Source organism: Pelophylax lessonae (genome assembly GCF_965119305.1).
Source record: "Pelophylax lessonae genome assembly, chromosome: 9".
NCBI classification, from domain to species: domain Eukaryota; kingdom Metazoa; phylum Chordata; class Amphibia; order Anura; family Ranidae; genus Pelophylax; species Pelophylax lessonae.
In genome coordinates, this window is record NC_138776.1 from 31,152,176 (window position 1) to 31,173,384 (window position 21,209).

Below are 21,209 nucleotides of genomic sequence, written 5' to 3' on the forward strand. Positions count from 1 at the left end.
TCTGTGCGGCTTCATGCACAGAGGTCTATAGAAGTTTCACCCGAAAGTAAGAAAAAGTAGTGCAGGAAGCACTTTTTCCAAATCGGTGCGACACCGCAAAGTTGGCGTCGCCCAGATTTGAATGGTGCGATTGCCGGCAATATAATGCGACCTGTCATGTGATTTGACCTGTCAAATTGCTTGACAAATCATTCCATTGTGAAGAAGGGCTTAGGCTTGGTTCACAAAAAAAGGGGGGGGGGGAAGAAAATCGCTGCAAAGTGCAACTGCTCCTGGCTAATATTTGGTCCCCGAGCTTCTTTGGAGTGACAATCAAGTAAACAGTCTGCCCTATGTGTGACACTAATTTCTAATGAGAATAACACTAATAAAGTCACAAACAGGACCGCAAATTCCTGCAACACACAGTGTGAACGGGGCCCAAGGCTGGGTTCACGTATACGCGAGTAGGATGCATTTTTTTTTTTACCTGCACTCGATCCGCATAACATGTGAACCGGACCGGGCAGTCGGTTTCTGAGAAGGGTCCTGTGCAATTTTGCGTCAAGTGGCTTTGCCTAGACAAACGGAGCCTCCAGACTGCTGCCGGCAAGCACAGAGCCTGCAGACTGCTGCCGGCAAGCACAGAGCCTGCAGACTGCTGCCGGCAAGCACAGAGCCTTTCCCCCTCCAATCTCCTCTTCTATAATTGGACTGTCACTGCAGCACTATACATTATAACTATGGAGCAAATTGCAAAGTGGCTGATCTGTGTCAGACGTTTGTGAACACCAGGATATGATTGGGTCTAACCCCTGTCAGTTTCTTTTGCCAGCTGCGTCCCATTGGGCAGATTTCTCTTCCATTTCCTGTCCCATAGCCAAAATAGAACAGGAGAGGAAATCCCTCCAAAGTGAGGGAATCCCTGGTTGTCACCAGAACTAGCCTCCCTATTGGAAGATTTCCCCTGCTATTCCGGTTCTGGCAGCAATGCGAAATTCAGAGTTTTTTTCTTATACTTTTATTCTTGAGGACAGTGGTCAGCAGGGAAAAAAAAAAAAAAAAAAAGTAACCGGGTGAATCTCCCTAATGGGGACACAGACAGCAATAAAAACCTGACAGGGGTTCTAATACATCTCCAATCCATCCAAAACAAATTGCCTTTAGTTATAGTAAAGGAAATCCCAGGATTAGTGTCCCCATTGGAAGATTTCTGCCTCCATTCCCATTTGCTCTCTGGAATGGCAGTCAGAATGATGGCGGTCACCAAGATAGATAAAGAGCAGAGAGCAATAATCCCTGCCAGGGGTTCTAATCCTTCTCCATTCTATCCCATACAAAATTAGCTCTATGGCCATCAATCATGTGAAACTATATCTGGGGCAGTATCTATGCAACACATGAAGAGTAAGGCCCCATTCACATCTCATTTCTGCTTGCAATTTAGTCCCAGTTCACATAGGCGATATCAGACATTGCATGCGATTCGGAGCGCACAGCTCTGCAAATTACATGCGATGTCTGTGCGTTGCAAATTCAGCCATACAGATTGTATGGCTGAAATTTGCATCGCATTCAGACACAACTTGCACAGGACCCTTTTTTGGGTCCACATCAGAATCAGATCGCATTGGGTGTTCACACATATGCGATCCGATTCATATCGCAGTGCGAACTGTCAATTCGGATATGTGAACTGATCTGTTCGTCTGAATCGGTGTCGTTCGAACTGATCGGTGTCGTTAACTTTGTATTAACACCCCCAGCGATTTGCATATGGCAGTGTGAACTGCCTGCGAGTCGAGTGCGATTCGGGAACCCGCAGTCAGGTTCCCGCATCACATATGTGTGGCCAGCACTTAGTGTGAACGGTTTTCACACAATTCCCACATGTTGCATATAGGACAGCCGGCCCATTCACTTCAATGTTCCTAGGTGTGTTTGGTCACCCATAAGAAGCCCTGGGTCACACCAATACCAGTCAACAGTTTAAAAATTGCATGGCAAGTCACCCCGTATTTGGGGGGGGGGGGGGGGGAGGGGAGTACATATTTTGGGGGAGATAGCAAGATATCTATTACAATATATATATATTTTTTTTTTTTTTTTTGGCCCCATTTACACTTGGCGATTTGGGATCCTGGGTGGAATCACCATGATTCTGTCCCCGTTTCCAAATTGCATGGCACACATCTGGGTGCCATTCATTCTAAATGGCGCGCGCCCCTAACAGTGCTTTTTTTTTTATAAAATGCAAATCGAAGTTATAAAGAGGGTCCAACCTATTCCCCCCCCCATTGAAGGGGCAGTTGGAAGCGATCATTGGCCCAAGGCCCTTTTGTTTTTCAACTTAAGCATGCCCAAGACTCCATTCACACTAGCGCGACTTGTCAGGCGGCTTGGTCAAGTCGCGGTGGGTCGCCCGCCATTGAATAGTACAGGGCCCGTTCTAATAGGAGCGACACAAGTCGCTCCGACTTAGAAAAAGGGTCCTGTACTACTTTGGGGCGACCTGGAGGCGACTTGCATTGACTTCAATTATATGAAGTCCGTGCAAGTCGCGCCGAGGTCACGGTGCACGCTGTGCACCGCAACTTCACAGGTCGTCCCACCAAGTTGGGTCGCCGCAGTCTGAACAGGGTCTAAAAGTTGTTTTCAGCTCTATAAATATGGCTTAAAAAATAAATACATAAATGTAAAATAAGTAAACGTAAAATAAACCTAAATAAATGTAAAAATAAATAAATACATAAAATGTAAAATAAACCTAAATAAATAAATGTAAAATAAATACATAAATGTAAAATAAACCTAAATAAATATAAAAATAAATAAATACATAAATGTAAAATAAATAAACGTAAAATAAACCTAAATAAATGTAAAATAAACCTAAATAAATGTAAAATAAACCTAAATAAATGTAAAATAAACCTAAATAAATAAATGTAAAATAAATACATAAATGTAAAATAAATAAATGTAAAATAAATACATAAATGTAAAATAAGTAAACGTAAAATAAACCTAAATAAATGTAAAAATAAATACATAAAATGTAAAATAAACCTAAATAAATAAATGTAAAATAAATACATAAATGTAAAATAAATGTAAATTAAACCTAAATAAATATAAAAATAAATAAATACATACATAAATGTAAAATAAATAAACGTAAAATAAACCTAAATAAATGTAAAATAAACCTAAATAAATAAATGTAAAATAAATACATAAATGTAAAATAAATAAATGTAAAATAAATACATAAATGTAAAATAAACAAAATAAATAAACCTAAATAAATGAATGTAAAATAAATAAATGTAAAATAATTAAATAAATGTAAAAAAAATAAATAAATAAATGTAAAAAAAAAAAAAAAGGCCTCTACTAGTAGTGGATTTCAGAAAGTAACTCACAGCTCTGCTCTTCCTCCAGCTAAGAAGCCCAGCAGTAGCACCAGGGCACACAGGATCCACTTTTCCCTCCAGTACATGGTGTCAGCAGAAGAATAGCAAGCTCTATACTGACATCCCATTATATAGGGTGACACCCAGGGCTGGGTCTGCCCTCATTTGCATTGTTTTCTCATGTGATTAATAGGAGGTAGGAGGGAAATCTGGGAGTGGTGCACAAATACACAATCCTGCCAGATCCTCTGACTGCCAGACCTGCACTTAGGACGGAGCCGCTTGTTAGGCTCCATATTTAAAGGGACTCATCGTCAGGAAATTGAACTGTATCTGTTTGTACGGCATTTCAAGTTTACCCCTTTAATGACGGAGAGGCCTGTTTGATGTGTTGGGAAATCTGTACATATCATTCTGACTATTAGTGTATCCAAAGGATTTATACCTTTTTTTTTTTTTTTTTTGGTAAATTGGCCCTTGCAATCCCTCTGAAAAGAGTTCATAGGGGATCCCTTTGCAAAAGGGCGATTGACAAACAGCTTTCAGACAAATGTTTCATTATTCAGAGATTCAGATATGTCTGCATACCTGAATTGCAGTATAAACGAAGTTTACCGAATGCTCCGAATACCAAAACAAAATTCGTCCGATTTTTCGAAATTCAAATTGAAATTTGAATCAAATTTTACATCGAATTCTCTTTGAACTGTAAACATATTTCTGCAATCACAGCCTGTGCGTGTTATTAGAGTACCATTTCGATATAATGATGTTTTTTTTAAGCCAAAGGTGATTTAACCACTTAAGCCCCGGAAGATTTTACCCCCTTCCTGACCAGGGCCTATTTTGCGATTCGGCACTTGCTTGACTTTAACGGACAATTGCGCGGTCGTGCGACGCTGTACCTAAACGAATTTGATGTCCTTTTTTTCACACAAACAGAGCTTTCTTTTGGTGGTATTTGATCACCTGTGCGATTTTTTGATCATGCGCTATAAACAATAAAAGAGCGTCAATTTTCCAAAAATAACAATATTTCACATGAAATTTTTTTATATGAAATTCCCCCAAAAAAATGTAAAAATCAAACTTTTTTAACATTTTAGGCCAATTTGTTTCATGCTACATATGTTTGGTAAAAAAAATCACAATAAGCATATTTTGATTGGTTTGCGCAAAAGTTATTGCGTTTACTAACAAAGGGAAAGATTTTTGTCATTTTTATTGTTTTTTTTTTTTTAACGAGTAATGGCGGCGATCTGCGGTTTTTTTTTTGCGGGATTGCGACATTGCGGCGTACAGATCGGACCCTTGACTGAGATTTTTGAAACTTTTGGGGTTACCAGTGACATTTCTACAGTAATCAGTGCTATAAATATGCACTGTTACTGTAAAAATGACACTGGCAGTGAAGGAGTTAACTTTATTGGAGAGGGAGGGGTTAAGTGTGTCCCTAGGGGCGTGTTTCTAACTGTGATTGGCTGTGGCTACTAGTGTAAGAACCGAGATCAACGGTCCTACATAGCAGAACTGTTTGATCTCCATTCTTACACAGGGAAGAATGACAGGCGGCTTTGTTTACATTAGCCGCCTGCCTTTCTTCCGGTGTAACGGAAGATCGCGAGTGCCCGGCGGACATCGGGTCCACCGGGCACACGCGCAGGGGGGTCAGTGACCACGCAGGAGCGCGCCTCTTGCGGCGCGCGCTCGCTCCCTAGACCCTCACAGGCTAGCGACGTAGACCTACGTCGCTTTGCCTGTGAGGGGCTAACTGCCGACGTAAATCGTCGTGCGGCGGTCGGCAAACGGTTACAGAGTCATTGCAATCATTTGTAGAAGGTTTTTCTTTTGTTTGTTCACTGTCGCATTCGAATCGCAAAAAAAAAAATCAAAAATTTTCAATTCAACCGATTCTAAATTTATCGATTTGAACATTTTGAATGGAAAAAAAAAAATCGGTAAAGAAAATTTGAAAAAGGCATAAAAGGAATTCTGAATACAAGTCCCAAATTTGAATTGAACAAATCAACCGAATGTAACCAGTTCTGGACTGGAGGAATTTATCCCCTAGTGACCAGGCCATTTTTTGCCATTCGGCGCTGCGTTACTTTAACGGACAATTGCGCGGTCGTGCGACACTGTACCCGAATAAAATTGATGTCTTTTTTCCCCCACAAATAGAGCTTTCTTTTGGTGGTATTTATAGCGCATAAAGTAAAAACCGCACAGCCGATCAAAAAAAAAAGCGACAATTCTGAAAAAAAAAAAAAGACTATATTTTTTGCTTTCTGCTATACCATTCCCAATTAAAAAAGTTTTTTAAAAATTAAATTTTTTCCTTATTTAAGGTAAATTTGTATTCTGCTACATATTTTGGGTAAAAAAAAATTCCAATAAGTGTATTTTGTTTAAGTGGTGCAAAAGTTATCGTGTCTACAAACGAGGGGAAAGCTTTAGGCCCCGTTCACATCGGGGCGACGCTACTTCGCACCGCGACCTCCGAGGTCGCGGTGCGAGCAGCGCGCCGCGACCTCGGAGCGGCCGCCACGGACTTCATAACATTGAAGTCTATGGCGGTCGCCTCCTGGTCGCCCCTAAGAAGCTCCGGACCCTTTTTCTAAGTCGGAGCGACTTGTGTCGCTCCTATTAGAACGGGTCCGCAGCTTACCTATGGGAGGCGACCTGCGGCGACCTGTGAGGCGACCAGGTCGCCTCACAGGTCGCCTCAGTGTGAACCGGGGCTTATGTCTTTTTTATTTATTTATTTATTTTTTACTAGTGATGGTGGCGAACTGCGATTTTTAGTAGGACTTGCAACATTGCAGTGGACAGATCGGACCCCTAACTGATATTTTTGACACTTTTGGGGGGACCAGTGACATTACTACTGTAATCAGTGCTAAAAATGTGCACTGTTACTGTAATAATGACACTGGCAGGGAAGGGGTTAACACAGTGGGTGATCAAGGGGTTAAATGTGAACCTAGGGGAGTGATTATAACTGTGGGGGGGGGGGGGGGGCTTCTGAAATGACCATAGAGACCTGCGAACCTATATACAAGGCCTTGTTACTGTAATAATGGCACTGGCAGGGAAGGGGTTAACACAGTGGGTGATCAAGGGGTTAAATGTGAACCTAGGGGAGTGATTCTAACTGTGTGGGGGCTTCTGAAATGACCATAGAGACCTGCGATCCTATATAGAAGGCCTTGTTACTGTAATAATGGCACTGGCAGGGAAGGAGTTAACCCAGGGACAATCAAAGGGTTTAATGTATACCTAGGGGGTGTTTTCTAACTGTGAGGGGGTGGGCTTATGGAATCATCACAGAGACCTGTGTTCCTAAATAGGAGGGACACAGGAGCCCTGTGATGATTCCTGAGAGAGGAATGATCTGCTGTGTTTACAACAGCAATCCACCGATCTCTCTCTCTCCATGGGGAGCGATCATGGGTGCACGGCGGCAATCGCGGCCGCCGGCCCCACGCCTGGGCTTCCCCGATAGCGAATGGGCGCACACGCGCCCCCAGGATTCGCGGGAACCTGCCACCGTACATAGGCGGCGGCTGGTCAGTGGATAACCCAATGGCTGGCCCTACATGGATCAAATACCAAAAAAATGTTCTTTACAAAATCTTTTGTAAAAATGTTTGTTTGAATTTCTCACCATTAGTGAGCCCAGCAATGCCCAATTTTTGAAAACAAACGATTTTCTAAGCAATGATGGGAGACTCATGTGAGAAATATACAGTAATTGAAAAAGAAAAGAAAATTCCCGGAAGGAAAAGAAAATTCCAGAAAAGAAAAGATGACTCCCGGCCACAAAAATTATTTTCTGTAGAAACACGAGGTGGAAATAAGGACTTGTTTGGTCGAATTTCGAAATCAGTGGTTGCACCATCGCATCACAAGACGCATTTTCAGATTTGCGAAAGAAAATTTGTTTGGAATTCGACCCATTTACATTGCGGGAAATAAGGTTTTGATCCTCTGCAGATTTTGTAAGTTTGCCCACTTACAAAGAAGTGAAAGGTCTATAATTGTTATCATAGGTGTGTTTTGAATGATAGAGACAGAATATCAGTAAAATAAGTATTTCATCCCCAAGCAAAACATGACTTAACCACTTGCCGCCCCACCCTATAGCAGATAAATGGCGGCAAAGTGGTTGCACTATCCTGACTGGCCGTCATATGACGATCCACCAGGGGCGCGCAGAGCGGCCATCGGTGCTGTGGTGTGTCAGTCTGACTCACCGCATCTCCGATCTCGGTAAAGAGCCTTGTGACCAGCTGTGTCCAATCACAGGTGGTCACATAGTAAATAGGGGGTGTCGTTAATTGGCTTTCCTCAGTTCATGCCTGACAGGCACGAGTAGAGGAGGGCCGATCTGCGGCTCTCCTGATAGGGGGCCGGGGGGGGGGGGGGGGTCTGTGCTGGTAATCAGGGCATTGATTACCAGTGCAGACCCTTGGGGGGGGTGCCACTAGAGCCACCAGGCTCACCCATGGCCACCAGGGATTGCTCACCCATGGCCAGCAGGGATGCCAATCAGTGCTCAGTGACCCTTTTAGTGCCCTCCCCATCAGAGCTGTCTATGATTGCCATCTATCAGTGGCGCCCACCAGTGCCCATCATTGTAATCTATCAGTCCCACTGACCAGTGCCCATTATTGCCCACCACTCCTGCCTATCAGTGCCCATCAGTGCCGCCTATAGGTGCCCATCAGCGCCACCTATCAGTGCCCATCAGTGCCGCCTATCAGTGCCCATCAGTGCCGCCTATCAGTGCCCACCAATGCTGCATATCAGTGCTACCTATCAGTGCCACATATCAGTGCCCCATCAGTGCCACATATCAGTGCCCCATCAGTGCCGCCTATCAGTGCCCATCAGTGCCGCCTATCAGTGCTCACCAATGCTGCATATCAGTGCTACCTATCAGTGCCACATATCAGTGCCCATCAGTGCTGCATATCAGTGCCGCCTATCAGTGCCCATCAGTGCTGCATATTAGTGCCACCCCATCAGTGCCTCCTCATCAGTGCCTCATCATCAGTGCAGGAAGTAACTTATCTATTTACAACATTTTATAACATAAACTAAAAAACTTTTTTTTTTCAAACTTTTCGGTCTTTTTTTATTAGTGTAGCAAAAAAGAAAAAACTTGGGGTGATCAAATACCACCAAAAGAAAGCTCTATTTGTGGGAAAAAATTACATAAATTTGGTTTAGATACAGTGTTGCATGACCGCGCAATTCTCATTCAAAATGCAACAGCGCTAAATGCTGAAAATTGGCCTGGGCAGGAAGGGGGGGAAAGTGCCCGGTATTGAAGTGGTTAAAGGGTAACTCTACTTTCGTGGGGAAAACAATCAGCAAATAAAGAAAAAACAATATAGCGTATACAATTGTGTCACAAATCATATTGTAATTGAATGTTATCAAAAATGACCTTTCCTTTTCAATCTGCAGCTGTTGTTATTTTCTGAAAATGCAATACAATATGGCGACCTGGAGCTGTTCTGTACACAGAATGTATACTGACCACACCCCCAGAAACATCATTTCCTGCTTGTGTGATTGGCTCACCAATTTTCCCAGAAGTCTGCCTAAGATACAAGTCAGATTTCTGGCATCCCCTGCACCAAAAATGTCATTTTTGGTGAGATTCTCCCAATAGGAACACGTCTAAAGGGATGCAGGCCCAGCAGCTTTCCTCATATAGAGCCCTGCAGCTGCCACAGCTGATAGATATTTATGAAACTACTCCCATTAGACCCACTCAGAGGAACAAACCATGATTTCTTCAGAATAACAAAAAGTAGGAATCTGCAACAAAGTTTGTTATAATCCTTGTAATGTACAGAGATCACCCAAAAAAATTTTTTCTCTGCCTGTAACATCTGTGCCATATCTGTGCCATACCTGTACCATCTGTGCCATGCCTGTACCATATCTGTGTCATGCCTGAACCATCTCCTGTGCCATGCCCACAGCCCTGCAGCCCCTGCACCATGCCCGCAGCCCCTGTTTTGGGTCTCATGGTGGTCCAGTTGGGTCAAGTAGCTGCTGCATTTCCCATCCTAGGCTTATACTCAAGTTAATACATTTTCCCAGTTTTTTGTGGTATAATTAGGTGCCTCGGCTTATATTCGGGTCGGCTTATATTCGAGTATATACGGTACTTTATTTACAATTATTTGTAAACATTATCTATGGTGTTCTGGTATAGCGCAGCCCAATATTTGGTGCAAGCAAGGACTGTGCTGAGATTTTAAGGAGGAGGCATAGTGTCCTCCAGATGTTGATTAAAGTTGCTAGAGCATCCCAAAGTTACCCAACTCCTATCCAATTTCATGTTCTGTAATAAAGCTTTAGAAAAGCATACCCCTAGACCAGTGATGGCGAACCTTGGCACCCCCAGATGTTTTGGGACGACATTTTCCATGATGCTCAACTACACCGCAGAGTGCATGATCATTATGGGAAATGTAATTCCAAATCATCTGGGGTGCAAAGGTCCCCCATCACTGCCCTAGACTGTTCATTGAGCCAAAGAAGTGACTGTGACTATATGCCTGGCTGTGGGTGCAAGCTACTACCGGAAAATACCTTAGGGATCTAAACAGCAGGCTTCTGCGGGAGTGAACACTACAACTGCATATGTCAACAGCGAGGGGGGCAGTAAGAGAAGACGGTGTCAACTGAGTTGCAAACTGTTGACAAAAGTACCAGCAGGGCTTCTTTTTTGCAGTGGGAACACAGTTTCTTTTATTGTGTGTGTGTGTGGGGGGGGGGGGGGGATTAATGTTGCTGGGGAGGCCTTTTGTTGCTGGTGGGGAATCTATTGTTGTTTTCGGGGGGTCATGTGTTGCTGGAGGGATCTACTGTTGCTGGGGGTCTATAGTTGCTGGCTGCTGGGAGATCTATTGTTGTAGGCAAAAAAAGGAAAGGCATGCTGGCGCTGCCTAGAAATAAAGTGTCATATGTGCAAAAAGAAAAAATGTCATAAAAAATAGGATATAGTGACATAACCTGTAAAGAAAGTGTTGTGTGTGCTCAAGTGTGAACATACAAAAAATATATAGTACAATGGTGCAAAATGGGTACAATAAATAATTGTAAATAAAGTACCTAATAAATACAATAAATGCAGTGCTAAAAAATATAACAAGTCATAAAAAATGGTATCCAACATCAGAGAATAAATAAAAAAAGGTATTAAAAGTTGTGAAAAATTAAATATATCGTCCAATAGTCCCAATAATCGTGCAAAGTGCAAAAGTTGTGCAAAATATAATTCATAATTTGATTGTGTAGAAATCACTCCATGCAAACAGGTGCAATCGCGCTCCCCCAATTGGACCGCACTCATCAAATGGATGTACCCCTACAGGGGTCACAGGTATATAGCCAGCTAATAGAATGGAGTCCCCCAACCACATTGGTACCGACGGGCACAGATAGATTCTAAGCCCACTCTTTCTGGTACTGACGGGCACAGATAGATTCTAAGCCCACTCTTTCTGGTACCGACCGGCACAGATAGATTCTAAGCCCACTCTTTCTGGTACTGACGGGCACAGATAGATTCTAAGCCCACTCTTTCTGGTACCGACCGGCACAGATAGATTCTAAGCCCACTCTTTCTGGTACCGACCGGCACAGATAGATTCTAAGCCTACTATTTCTGGTACCGACCGGCACAGATAGATTCTAAGCCCACTCTTTCTGGTACTGACGGGCACAGATAGATTCTAAGTCCACTCTTTCTGGTACCGACCGGCAGAGATAGATTCTAAGCCCACTCTTTCTGGTACCGACCAGCACAGATAGATTCTAAGCCCACTCTTTCTGGTACCGACTGGCACAGATGGATTTTAAACCCACTCTTTCTGGTACAGACGGGCACAGATAGATTCTAAGCCCACTCTTTCTGGTACCAACCGGAACAGATAGATTCTAAGCCCACTCTTTCTGGTACCGACCGGCACAGATGGATTTTAAGCACGCTCTTTCTGGTACAGACGGGCACAGATAGATTCTAAGCCCACTCTTTCTGGTACCGACTGGCACAGATGGATTTTAAGCCCACTCTTTCTGGTACAGACGGGCACAGATAGATTCTAAACCCACTCTTTCTGGTACCAACCGGCACAGATAGATTCTAAGCCCACTCTTTCTGGTACCGACCGGCACAGATAGATTCTAAGCCCACTCTTTCTGGTACCGACTGGCACAGATAGATTCTAAGCCCACTCTTTCTGGTACCGACCGGCACAGATAGATTCTAAGCCCACTCTTTCTGGTACCGACTGGCACAGATGGATTTTAAGCCCACTCTTTCTGGTACCGACGGGCAAAGATAGATTCTAAGCCCACTCTTTCTGGTACCGACTGGCACAGATGGATTTTAAGCCCACTCTTTCTGGTACCGACGGGCACAGATAGATTCTAAGCCCACTCTTTCTGGTACCGACTGGCACAGATGGATTTTAAACCCACTCTTTCTGGTACAGACGGGCACAGATAGATTCTAAGCCCACTCTTTCTGGTACCAACCGGAACAGATAGATTCTAAGCCCACTCTTTCTGGTACCGACCGGCACAGATGGATTTTAAGCCCACTCTTTCTGGTACAGACGGGCACAGATAGATTCTAAGCCCACTCTTTCTGGTACCGACCGGCACAGATAGATTCTAAGCCCACTCTTTCTGGTACCGACCGGCACAGATAGATTCTAAGCCCACTCTTTCTGGTACCGACGGGCACAGATAGATTCTAAGCCCACTCTTTCTGGTACCGACTGGCACAGATGGATTTTAACCCCACTCTTTCTGGTACCGACGGGCACAGATAGATTCTAAGCCCACTCTTTCTGGTACAAACTGGCACAGAATGATTCTGTCATGTACCTGGTGGGTGGAGCCTGAATATGCTGAGGAAGGCCTCTCTTACACCTCTGACTCGGGGCCCCTGGTAGTGTAAACAGAAGGCGCGGGAGTACAGAGTCGCACGAGTGCCTGATGGCGTGCTGGTGCTGGTTAATGGCAGAGTAGGACGTCAGGTGGCCACAGAACTCCAGTGGAGAGAAGGCAGCGGGTGTGACTGGGAGCTTCCAGAAACTGAAAGTAAGCAGAGTTATACAAGCCGGGTCATACACAGGAAGAGCAGATCAGATGAAATCGGTGGTGCAGAAGGATGGTCAAAGTCAAGCTGAGGTCGATGCAGGCAGGAGGCAGGGGTGGTCAAGAGCAAGCTGGGTTGGTATTTCACAGGTGGAGACAGGTAGCAGAAGCAGGAACAACAGGGGAAGCTGAAGACGAGACAGCACTGAACCTGTGTGCTGATCCAGCTTAAATAGTGCTCTTTCTTGATGAGAAGGGTGGAGCCGGGATTAGCCTGTGAGTTTTAACTCATCCTCTGCCAGAGCCTTCCTTACATGGCTCCCCCCCAATGGGCAGCCTCCGGATTGCCCAACTGGGCCATTCTTTCTGGGTGGGCCCGGTTGAAAGCCTGGATGAATCTTCTGGCATGGATGTTTTCTTCAGATTCCCAGGAATTGTCTTCAGGACCATACCCCTTCCATTTAATCATGTACTGAACCTGATTCCTCCTTTTCCTGCAATTCATAATTGCTTCGACCTCAAATTACACTTCACCGTCCACAATCACTGGCTCGGGGGGACCTGTACTTCGCTCAGGAAAAGGATCAGGGATGGCGGGTTTTAGCAGGGTGACATGAAAAACTGGGTGGATTTTAAAGGAAGCTGGTAGTTCCAATTCATAAGCTACGTTGTTAATTCTCCTTTTTACTGGGAATGGTCCTACAAATTTAGGTCCCAATTTCCTTGAAGGACAAGCTAATTTCAGGTTAACTGTGGATAACCATACCCGGTCACCAGGTTCCAGGATTAACTCCCCACGTCTCTTCCTGTCGAAAATTCTTTTACTGTATTCCTGTGCCTTGGTAATTGCTTCCTGTAACAATTTATTGTTAGCCTCGAGGAAGGTTACTGTTTCCATCACAGCTGGAACGGGACATTCAGGGATAGAATTGGGAAGGAAAGATGGATGAAAACCATAGTTAGCAAAAAAAAAGCAGCTTGCTGGGTAGCTGAGTGTTTAGTATTGTTGTATGCAAATTCGGCCAATGGCAGCAGTGTTACCTAGTCATCTTGAGAGAAGGAGGAAAAGCACCGTAAGTATTGTTCCAGAGTCTGGTTTCCAGAATCTTGAGGTGAATTGTACCCCTCGATCAGATACAATATTAGCCGGGACTCCATGAAGCCTCACAATTTCTTTAATGAAAATTTGTGCTGTTTCCAACGCAGAAGGGGTGCCTTTCATGGGTAAGAAATGTGCCATCTTAGAGAGCCGGTCGACAACTACAAAAATGGCTGTACATCCCTCAGAAGGGGGAAGTTCCGCAATAAAGTCCATTGACACCATTTTCCAAGGTCTATCTGGGATTGGCAGTGGTTTGAGCAAACCCCATGCTTTTGTCCTGCTGCTTTTATTCCGGATACATGTGGTGCATGCCCCCACATATTTCCTACAGTCTTCCTGCAAATGGGGCCACCAAAATGTACGGAGTACTAATTCGGCTGTTTTGCTGGCCCCAAAATATCCTGCCAACGCATGGTCGTGGCACAGGTTCAGAACAGGAATGCGTACACCTTCCGGTACAAAGATCTTGTCCTGGTGCCATAATAGATCATCCCTGGTTTGTAAAGGTGTCTCAGGGGGCAAGAGAATTCCTACAGAAGCCTGCTTGATTCGAGAAATTAAGTCTTCCTGCAACAGGAGGGAATTTCCGGGAGATAGAATGGTGTCCGGGAGATCAGTTTCTTCAGATTCTGCAAACATTCGGGAGAGGGCATCTGGTTTAGTATTTTTTGACCCAGGTCTGTATGTTATGTGGAAGCAGAATCTCGCAAAGAACAATGCCCACCTGGCTTGACGTGGCCTCAGGCGTTTTGCTGTCCTTAAGTATTCAAGGTTCTTATGATCTGCAAAAATAAGAATAGGATGAGCTGCCCCTTCCAGAAGATATCTCCACTCCTCCAATGCTGCCTTAATCGCTAGGAGTTCACGATCCCCCACATCGTAGTTCCTTTCGGCTGCAGAGAGTTTACGGGAAAAAAAACGCAACTTGGATGCAGAAGGCCCTTGGTTCCTTGGCGCTGGGAGAGCACTGCCCCTACTGCCGTTTCTGAAGCATCAACCTCCAGAACATATGGTAGAGCCGAGTCAGGATGCTTAAGAATGGATGCTGAAGTGAATAATTGTTTGAGGTTTTCAAAGGCAGACTGGGCTTCCGCAGTCCAGGAGAACTTGTTGCCCTGTTTGGTTAATTGGGTAATAGGGGAAATGATGGTTGAAAATCCCCTGATGAATCTTCGATAGAAGTTTGCAAAACCAATGAAACGTTGGATTCCTTTTTTATCAGTGGGAGCAGGCCAGTCCAGAATAGCAGCAACTTTCTGAGGGTCCATCTCTATGCCTCCAGTAGAAATTATCAGTCCCAGGCACTGGATGCTCAACCGCTCAAACTCACACTTCTCTGGTTTGGCGTATAGACCATGTTGTCGAAGACGAGTTAGCACCTTCCTTACATGTTCCCTGTGAATTTCCAATGAAGAAGAGAATATCAAAATGTCGTCCAGATAGACAATAACAAAAAGGTCCAAAAAGTCTCTAAAAATATTGTTGACAAAATGTTGAAATGTAGCAGGTGCATTACACAAACCGAAGGGCATCACCAGGTATTCAAAGTGCCCAAATCGGGTATGAAATGCCGTCTTCCATTCATCCCCAAATTATACGCTCCTCAAAGATCCAGTTTTGTAAAGATCGTTGCTGATCTGAGTTTTTGAAAAAGTTCGGGTACCAAGGGTAAGGGGTACCGGTTCTTGATTGTGACTTTGTTAAGTTCACGGTAGTCAACGCATGGTCGCAGGGAATGATCCTTCTTCTCAACAAAGAAAATGCCCGCTCTGGCCGGAGAGGTAGAAGGGCGGATGAATCCCTTTTTCAAGCTTTCATCAATATAGTCCTTTAGGGCCAAGAGTTCTGGTTCAGATAAGGGAAAAATCCTACCGAACGGTACCTCGGGGAGTAGCTCGATTGGACAGTCATGAGACCGGTGAGGGGGAAGAGTTTCCGCCCCCTTTTTATTAAAGACATCCAGAAAGTCCAGGTAGGCAGTAGGAACAGATTTGTAAACTTCGGAGTCCAAATCTGTACATAACAAAGGTGAACCAGGGGAATCTGATAAGCAGTGCTGGCAGCAATAGGATGAGTTGAACTGGATCTCTTGTGTAATCCAATTGATGTGTGGGTTATGAGCCTGCAGCCACGGCATCCCCAAAATGATAGGAAACAAGGGTGAGGCAATGACATCAAGACATAAGAGTTCTTTGTGGCAGGAAGCAATGATGACAGGTACTGGTATAGTCTCCTGTGAGACTAGTCCGGATTAAATAGCGGATCCGTCTGCAAGGTGAACAGAAAGCTTCCGAGTCTTGGGTTGCAGAAGGATCTGATGCTTGGCAGCAAAGGTTTGGTCAATAAAGCAAAGTGAGTCAATGATAGCTGTTACCTGAATAACTCTTCCTGGAAGCTGTAATAGAACAGAGAGATTTAGATGTGAAGAGTTGTTAAGCTGAGTGAAAGACTTGGGAGGGGAGATAGAGAGGCACTTACGGAGTTTGGCAGGACAGTTCCTCACCTAATGACCTGGTTCCCCGCAGTACATACACAGATTATTCAGGCACCTGCGTTGGCGTTCTTCCTGGGTGGGTGAGGGAAGGAGTAGGCCGAGTTGCATAGGTTCAGCAAAATCACCAGCAGGTCCTGAATTCTCAACGGGAGCGGGACCAGGAGGACTGGGGACCCATGGAAGCATCCATACAGGGCGATAAACTCCGGTAGACCTCTCAGACCTGCGCTCCCTTAACCTCCGGTCGATCTGGATAGAGAGCTTGATGAGATCGTCCAGGGAATGTGGCACTCCAACTCTGGCAAGTTCATCCTTTAGGGATTCTGAGAGTCCCTTACGAAACTGGTAACGGAGAGCTGCGTTATTCCAATTTGTATCTGCACTCCAGCGTCTGAAATCAGAGACATAGTCCTCGACCACTCTGCGGCCTTGCTGGAGAGAATAAAGCGCAGTTTCTGCAGTGGCGGTACGTTGAGGGTCTTCATAAATCTGGGCCATGTCCCCAAAGAAGGAGGATAGAGTATTAAGGGAAGCAGCCTTCTGTTCCAATAGGCGGTGGGCCCATGACTGGGGCTCACCTTGTAGCAAGGAAACCACGAATCCAACCTTTGTGGTTTCCAATGAAAAGGTGCGAGGCTGTAGGGCAAAGTACAGTTTACAGGCTGTGCGGAAGGCCCTAAATTTGCTGTGGTCACCGGAGAATCTTTCTGGGGTAGGCACTCTGGGTTCTGGAGGTAACATCACAACTGACGGAGGTACAGGGCTTCCGGTGGAGGATGAGGAAGCAGCACTGGGAGCAGTGGTAGTAGAGGAAAGGGATTGGACCCGTTCCTCCAGTTGAACATAACCCTCCTGTAAGCTCTTCACGGCTTGTGTGAGGCCAGCCAGGTGTTGGCAAAGTTCATCCATGGGAGAGGTTCCTCGCTCAGGCTCAGACATGGCTGTCTCGTACTGTCACGTACCTGGTGGGTGGAGCCTGAATATGCTGAGGAAGGCCTCTCTTACACCTCTGACTCAGGGCCCCTGGTAGTGTAAACAGAAGGCGCGGGAGTACAGAGTCGCACGAGTGCCTGATGGCGTGCTGGTGCTGGTTAATGGCAGAGTAGGACATCAGGTGGCCACAGAACTCCAGTGGAGAGAAGGCAGCGGGTGTGACTGGGAGCTTCCAGAAACTGAAAGAAAGCAGAGTTAAACAAGCCGGGTCATACACAGGAAGAGCAGATCAGATGAAATCGTTGGTGCAGAAGGATGGTCAAAGTCAAGCCAAGGTCGATGCAGGCAGGAGGCAGGGGTGGTCAAGAGCAAGCTGGGTTGGTATTTCACAGGTGGAGACAGGTAGCAGAAGCAGGAACAACAGGGGAAGCTGAAGACGAGACAGCACTGAACCTGTGTGCTGATCCAGCTTAAATAGTGCTCTTTCTTGATGAGAAGGGTGGAGCCGGGATTAGCCTGTGAGTTTTAACTCATCCTCTGCCAGAGCCTTCCTGACAGATTCTAAGCCCACTCTTTCTTTTTTTTTTCAATTGTAATCTTTTTTATTAAAGGCATCATTGATAAACAAACATATATTGACAATAGTATAATTCCATAATAATGAGAACATTGTAGTCACATCTTATTATCCCAAAAAAAAAAAAACCCGATGAAGCCTTCACCTATTTAATCCCTCATTTACCCCAAAATAAACCATAAAACCAACAACAGAACAAGACAAAAAAAAATGTGCTCCTTTCCTTCACTTCCCCAACCCCCCCCCCCCCCTTCCTCTCACCCAGTGGCACCAAATTTTTTTTTCCCCATAAGGTCAATACTCCATGAGAGCTTTTCCTTCTTCCAAGAAAATAAATAGATTCCAGGCTTCCCAGGTTTGCTTATATTTTTCCCCATTATGTCTGGAGGTGAAAATTAAATCTTCAAACGTATTTATTTCCTCAACCTACATAACCCAATCTTTTACCGTAGGTGCTAACTCTTTCTTCCACTTTCTCGGAATACATGCTCTTGCTGCATTTAATAAATGATTCACTATCGAGCTCTTATATTTTTTGGTTGAAGTTTCCGACAATTGTAGGAGAAAGAAAGCAAGGTCTGTGGTAATCCCTAATTCAGTAAATTTTTGTGTCACTCTTTTAACCTCTTCCCAGTAATGCCTTATCTTAGGACATGACCAGAATATTAGTAAGCCCACTCTTTCTGGTACCGACTGGCACAGATAGATTCTAAGCCCACTCTTTCTGGTACCGACTGGCACAGATAGATTCTAAGCCCACTCTTTCTGGTACCGACTGGCACAGATAGATTCTAAGCCCACTCTTTCTTGTACCGACCGCCACAGATAGATTCTAAGCAAACTCTTTTTGGTACCGACCGGATCAGATAGCTTCTAAGCCCACTCTTTCTAGGGCCGATCGGCACAGATAGATTCTAAGTCCACTCTTTCTGGTACCGACTGGCACAGATAGATTCTAAGCCCACTCTTTCTGGTACCGACTGGCACAGATAGATTCTAAGCCCACTTTTTCTGGTACCGGCGGGCACAGGTAGATTCTAAGCCCACTCTTTCTGGTACCGACAGGCACAGATAGATTCTAAGCCCACTCTTTCTGCTACCGCCCAGCACAGATAGATTCTAAGCCCACTCTTTCTGGTACCGACTGGCACAGATAGATTTTAAGCCCACTCTTTCTGGTACCGACCGGCACAGATAGATTCTAAGCCCACTCTTTCTGGTACCGACCGGCACAGATAGATTCTAAGCCCACTCTTTCTGATACCAACCGGAACAGATAGATTCTAAGCCCACTCTTTCTGGTACCGACCAGCACAGATAGATTCTAAGCCCACTCTTTCTGGTACCGACTGGCACAGATGGATTTTAAGCCCACTATTTCTGGTACCGACCGGCACAGATAGATTCTAAGCCCACTCTTTCTGGTACCGACCGGCACAGATAGATTCTAAGCCCACTCTTTCTGGTACCGACCGGCACAGATAGATTCTAAGCCCACTTTTTCTGGTACCGACCGGCACAGATAGATTCTAAGCCCACTCATTCTGGTACCAACCGGCACAGATAGATTCTAAGCCCACTCTTTCTGGTACCGACCGGCACAGATAGATTCTAAGCCCACTCTTTCTTGTACCGACCGCCACAGATAGATTCTAAGCCCACTCTTTTTGGTACCGACCGGCACAGATAGATTCTAAGCCCACTCTTTCTAGGGCTGATCGGCACAGATAGATTCTAAGTCTACTCTTTCTGGTACCGGCCGGCACAGATAGATTCTAAGCCCACTCTTTCTGGTACCGGCCGGCACAGATAGATTCTAAGCCCACTCTTTCTGGTACTAACTGGCACAGATAGATTCTAAACCCACTCTTTCTGGTACCGACGGGCACCAATAGATTCTAAGCCCACTCTTTCTGGTACTGACCGTCACAGATAGATTCTAAGCCCACTCTTTCTGGTACCGACCGGCACAGAGAGATTCTAAGCCCACTCTTTCTGGTACCGATAGGCACAGATAGATTCTAAGCTCACTCTTGTTGTAAAGTAGTTCCTGTCCAGCGTTAGTATAAATGGTGGATACTCCTCATGGCCATGCAGGAAGAAGAGGCTTCCAGTTTAGCCTTTAGTGCATCCAAATCCTGTGCATTCATCATGTGTGAAAATCGGCAAAAAGGGTCAAAGTCACACTGACCCGTCTGAAGGAAACGTCTGGGCGGGAAGAAATTGGGGTTGTGTTTTGTGGAAGTGTATATCCGAGGGCGCTGCAAACATCTGCCATGGGAAAGAGAAGCTGCTGAAATCCTTGCAGAAGAGGAATGTAAGAAATGATGCAGACGTTTCCTTACTTACTACTTTAGTGGAAAAGCAAACCAAGCAGAGTAGAGCCTATACAGTGCTGAAACGCGCCGACTCGTACCACGCAGTGAAAAAGAAAACTGAGCAAATTTGGGCCAAGCAGTGCCGAGTGGAGCTGAGCCGGTACTTGCAGTGGAAAAGTGCCATTTCTGTGTGTGGACTTAGAATCTATCTGTGCCGATCGGCCCTAGAAAGAGTGGGCTTAGAATCTATCTGATCCGGTCGGTACCAAAAAGAGTTTGCTTAGAATCTATCTGTGGCGGTCGGTACAAGAAAGAGTGGGCTTAGAATCTATCTGTGCCAGTCGGTACCAGAAAGAGTGGGCTTAGAATCTATCTGTGCCAGTCGGTACCAGAAAGAGTGGGCTTAGAATCTATCTGTGCCAGTCGGTACCAGAAAGAGTGGGCTTAGAATCTATCTGTGCCAGTCGGTACCAGAAAGAGTGGGCTTACTAATATTCTGGTCATGTCCTAAGATAAGGCATTACTGGGAAGAGGTTAAAAGAGTGACACAAAAATTTACTGAATTAGGGATTACCACAGACCCTGCTTTCTTTCTCCTACAATTGTCGGAAACTTCAACCAAAAAATATAAGAGCTCGATAGTGAATCATTTATTAAATGCAGCAAGAGCATGTATTCCGAGAAAGTGGAAGAAAGAGTTAGCACCTACGGTAAAAGATTGGGTTATGTAGGTTGAGGAAATAAATACGTTTGAAGATTTAATTTTCACCTCCAGACATAATGGGGAAAAATATAAGCAAACCTGGGAAGCCTGGAATCTATTTATTTTCTTGGAAGAAGGAAAAGCTCTCATGGAGTATTGACCTTATGGGGAAAAAAAAATTTGGTGCCACTGGGTGAGAGGAAGGTGGGGGGGGGGGGGGTTGGGGAAGTGAAGGAAAGGAGCACATTTTTTTTTGTCTTGTTCTGTTGTTGGTTTTATGGTTTATTTTGGGGTAAATGAGGGATTAAATAGGTGAAGGCTTCATCGGGTTTTTTTTTTTTTGGGCGGTCGGTACTTGAAAGAGTGGGCTTAGAATCTATCTGTGCCCGTCGGTACCAGAAAGAGTGGGCTTAGAATCTATCTGTGCCTGTCGGTACCAGAAAGAGTGGGCTTAGAATCTATCTATGCCCGTCGGTACCAGAAAGAGTGGGCTTAGAATCTATCTATGCCCGTCGGTACCAGAAAGAGTGGGCTTAGAATCTATCTGTGCCTGTC

The 21,209-nt window shown here is 44.9% G+C and overlaps 1 protein-coding gene across 1 annotated transcript in view; it reads right to left on the minus strand.

The window, feature by feature from the left end:
- The window catches only part of LOC309563277 (ovostatin-like), a 119,928-nt gene extending 116,379 nt beyond the window's left edge, over positions 1–3,549 (minus strand). Inside the window, exon 1 of the mRNA XM_082267682.1 lies at positions 3,405–3,549. Coding sequence (XP_082123808.1) covers positions 3,405–3,523 — 119 coding nt within the window. The 5' untranslated portion in view covers positions 3,524–3,549. The remainder of the gene's footprint in view (positions 1–3,404) is intronic.
- Between the last annotated feature and the right edge of the window lie 17,660 nt (positions 3,550–21,209).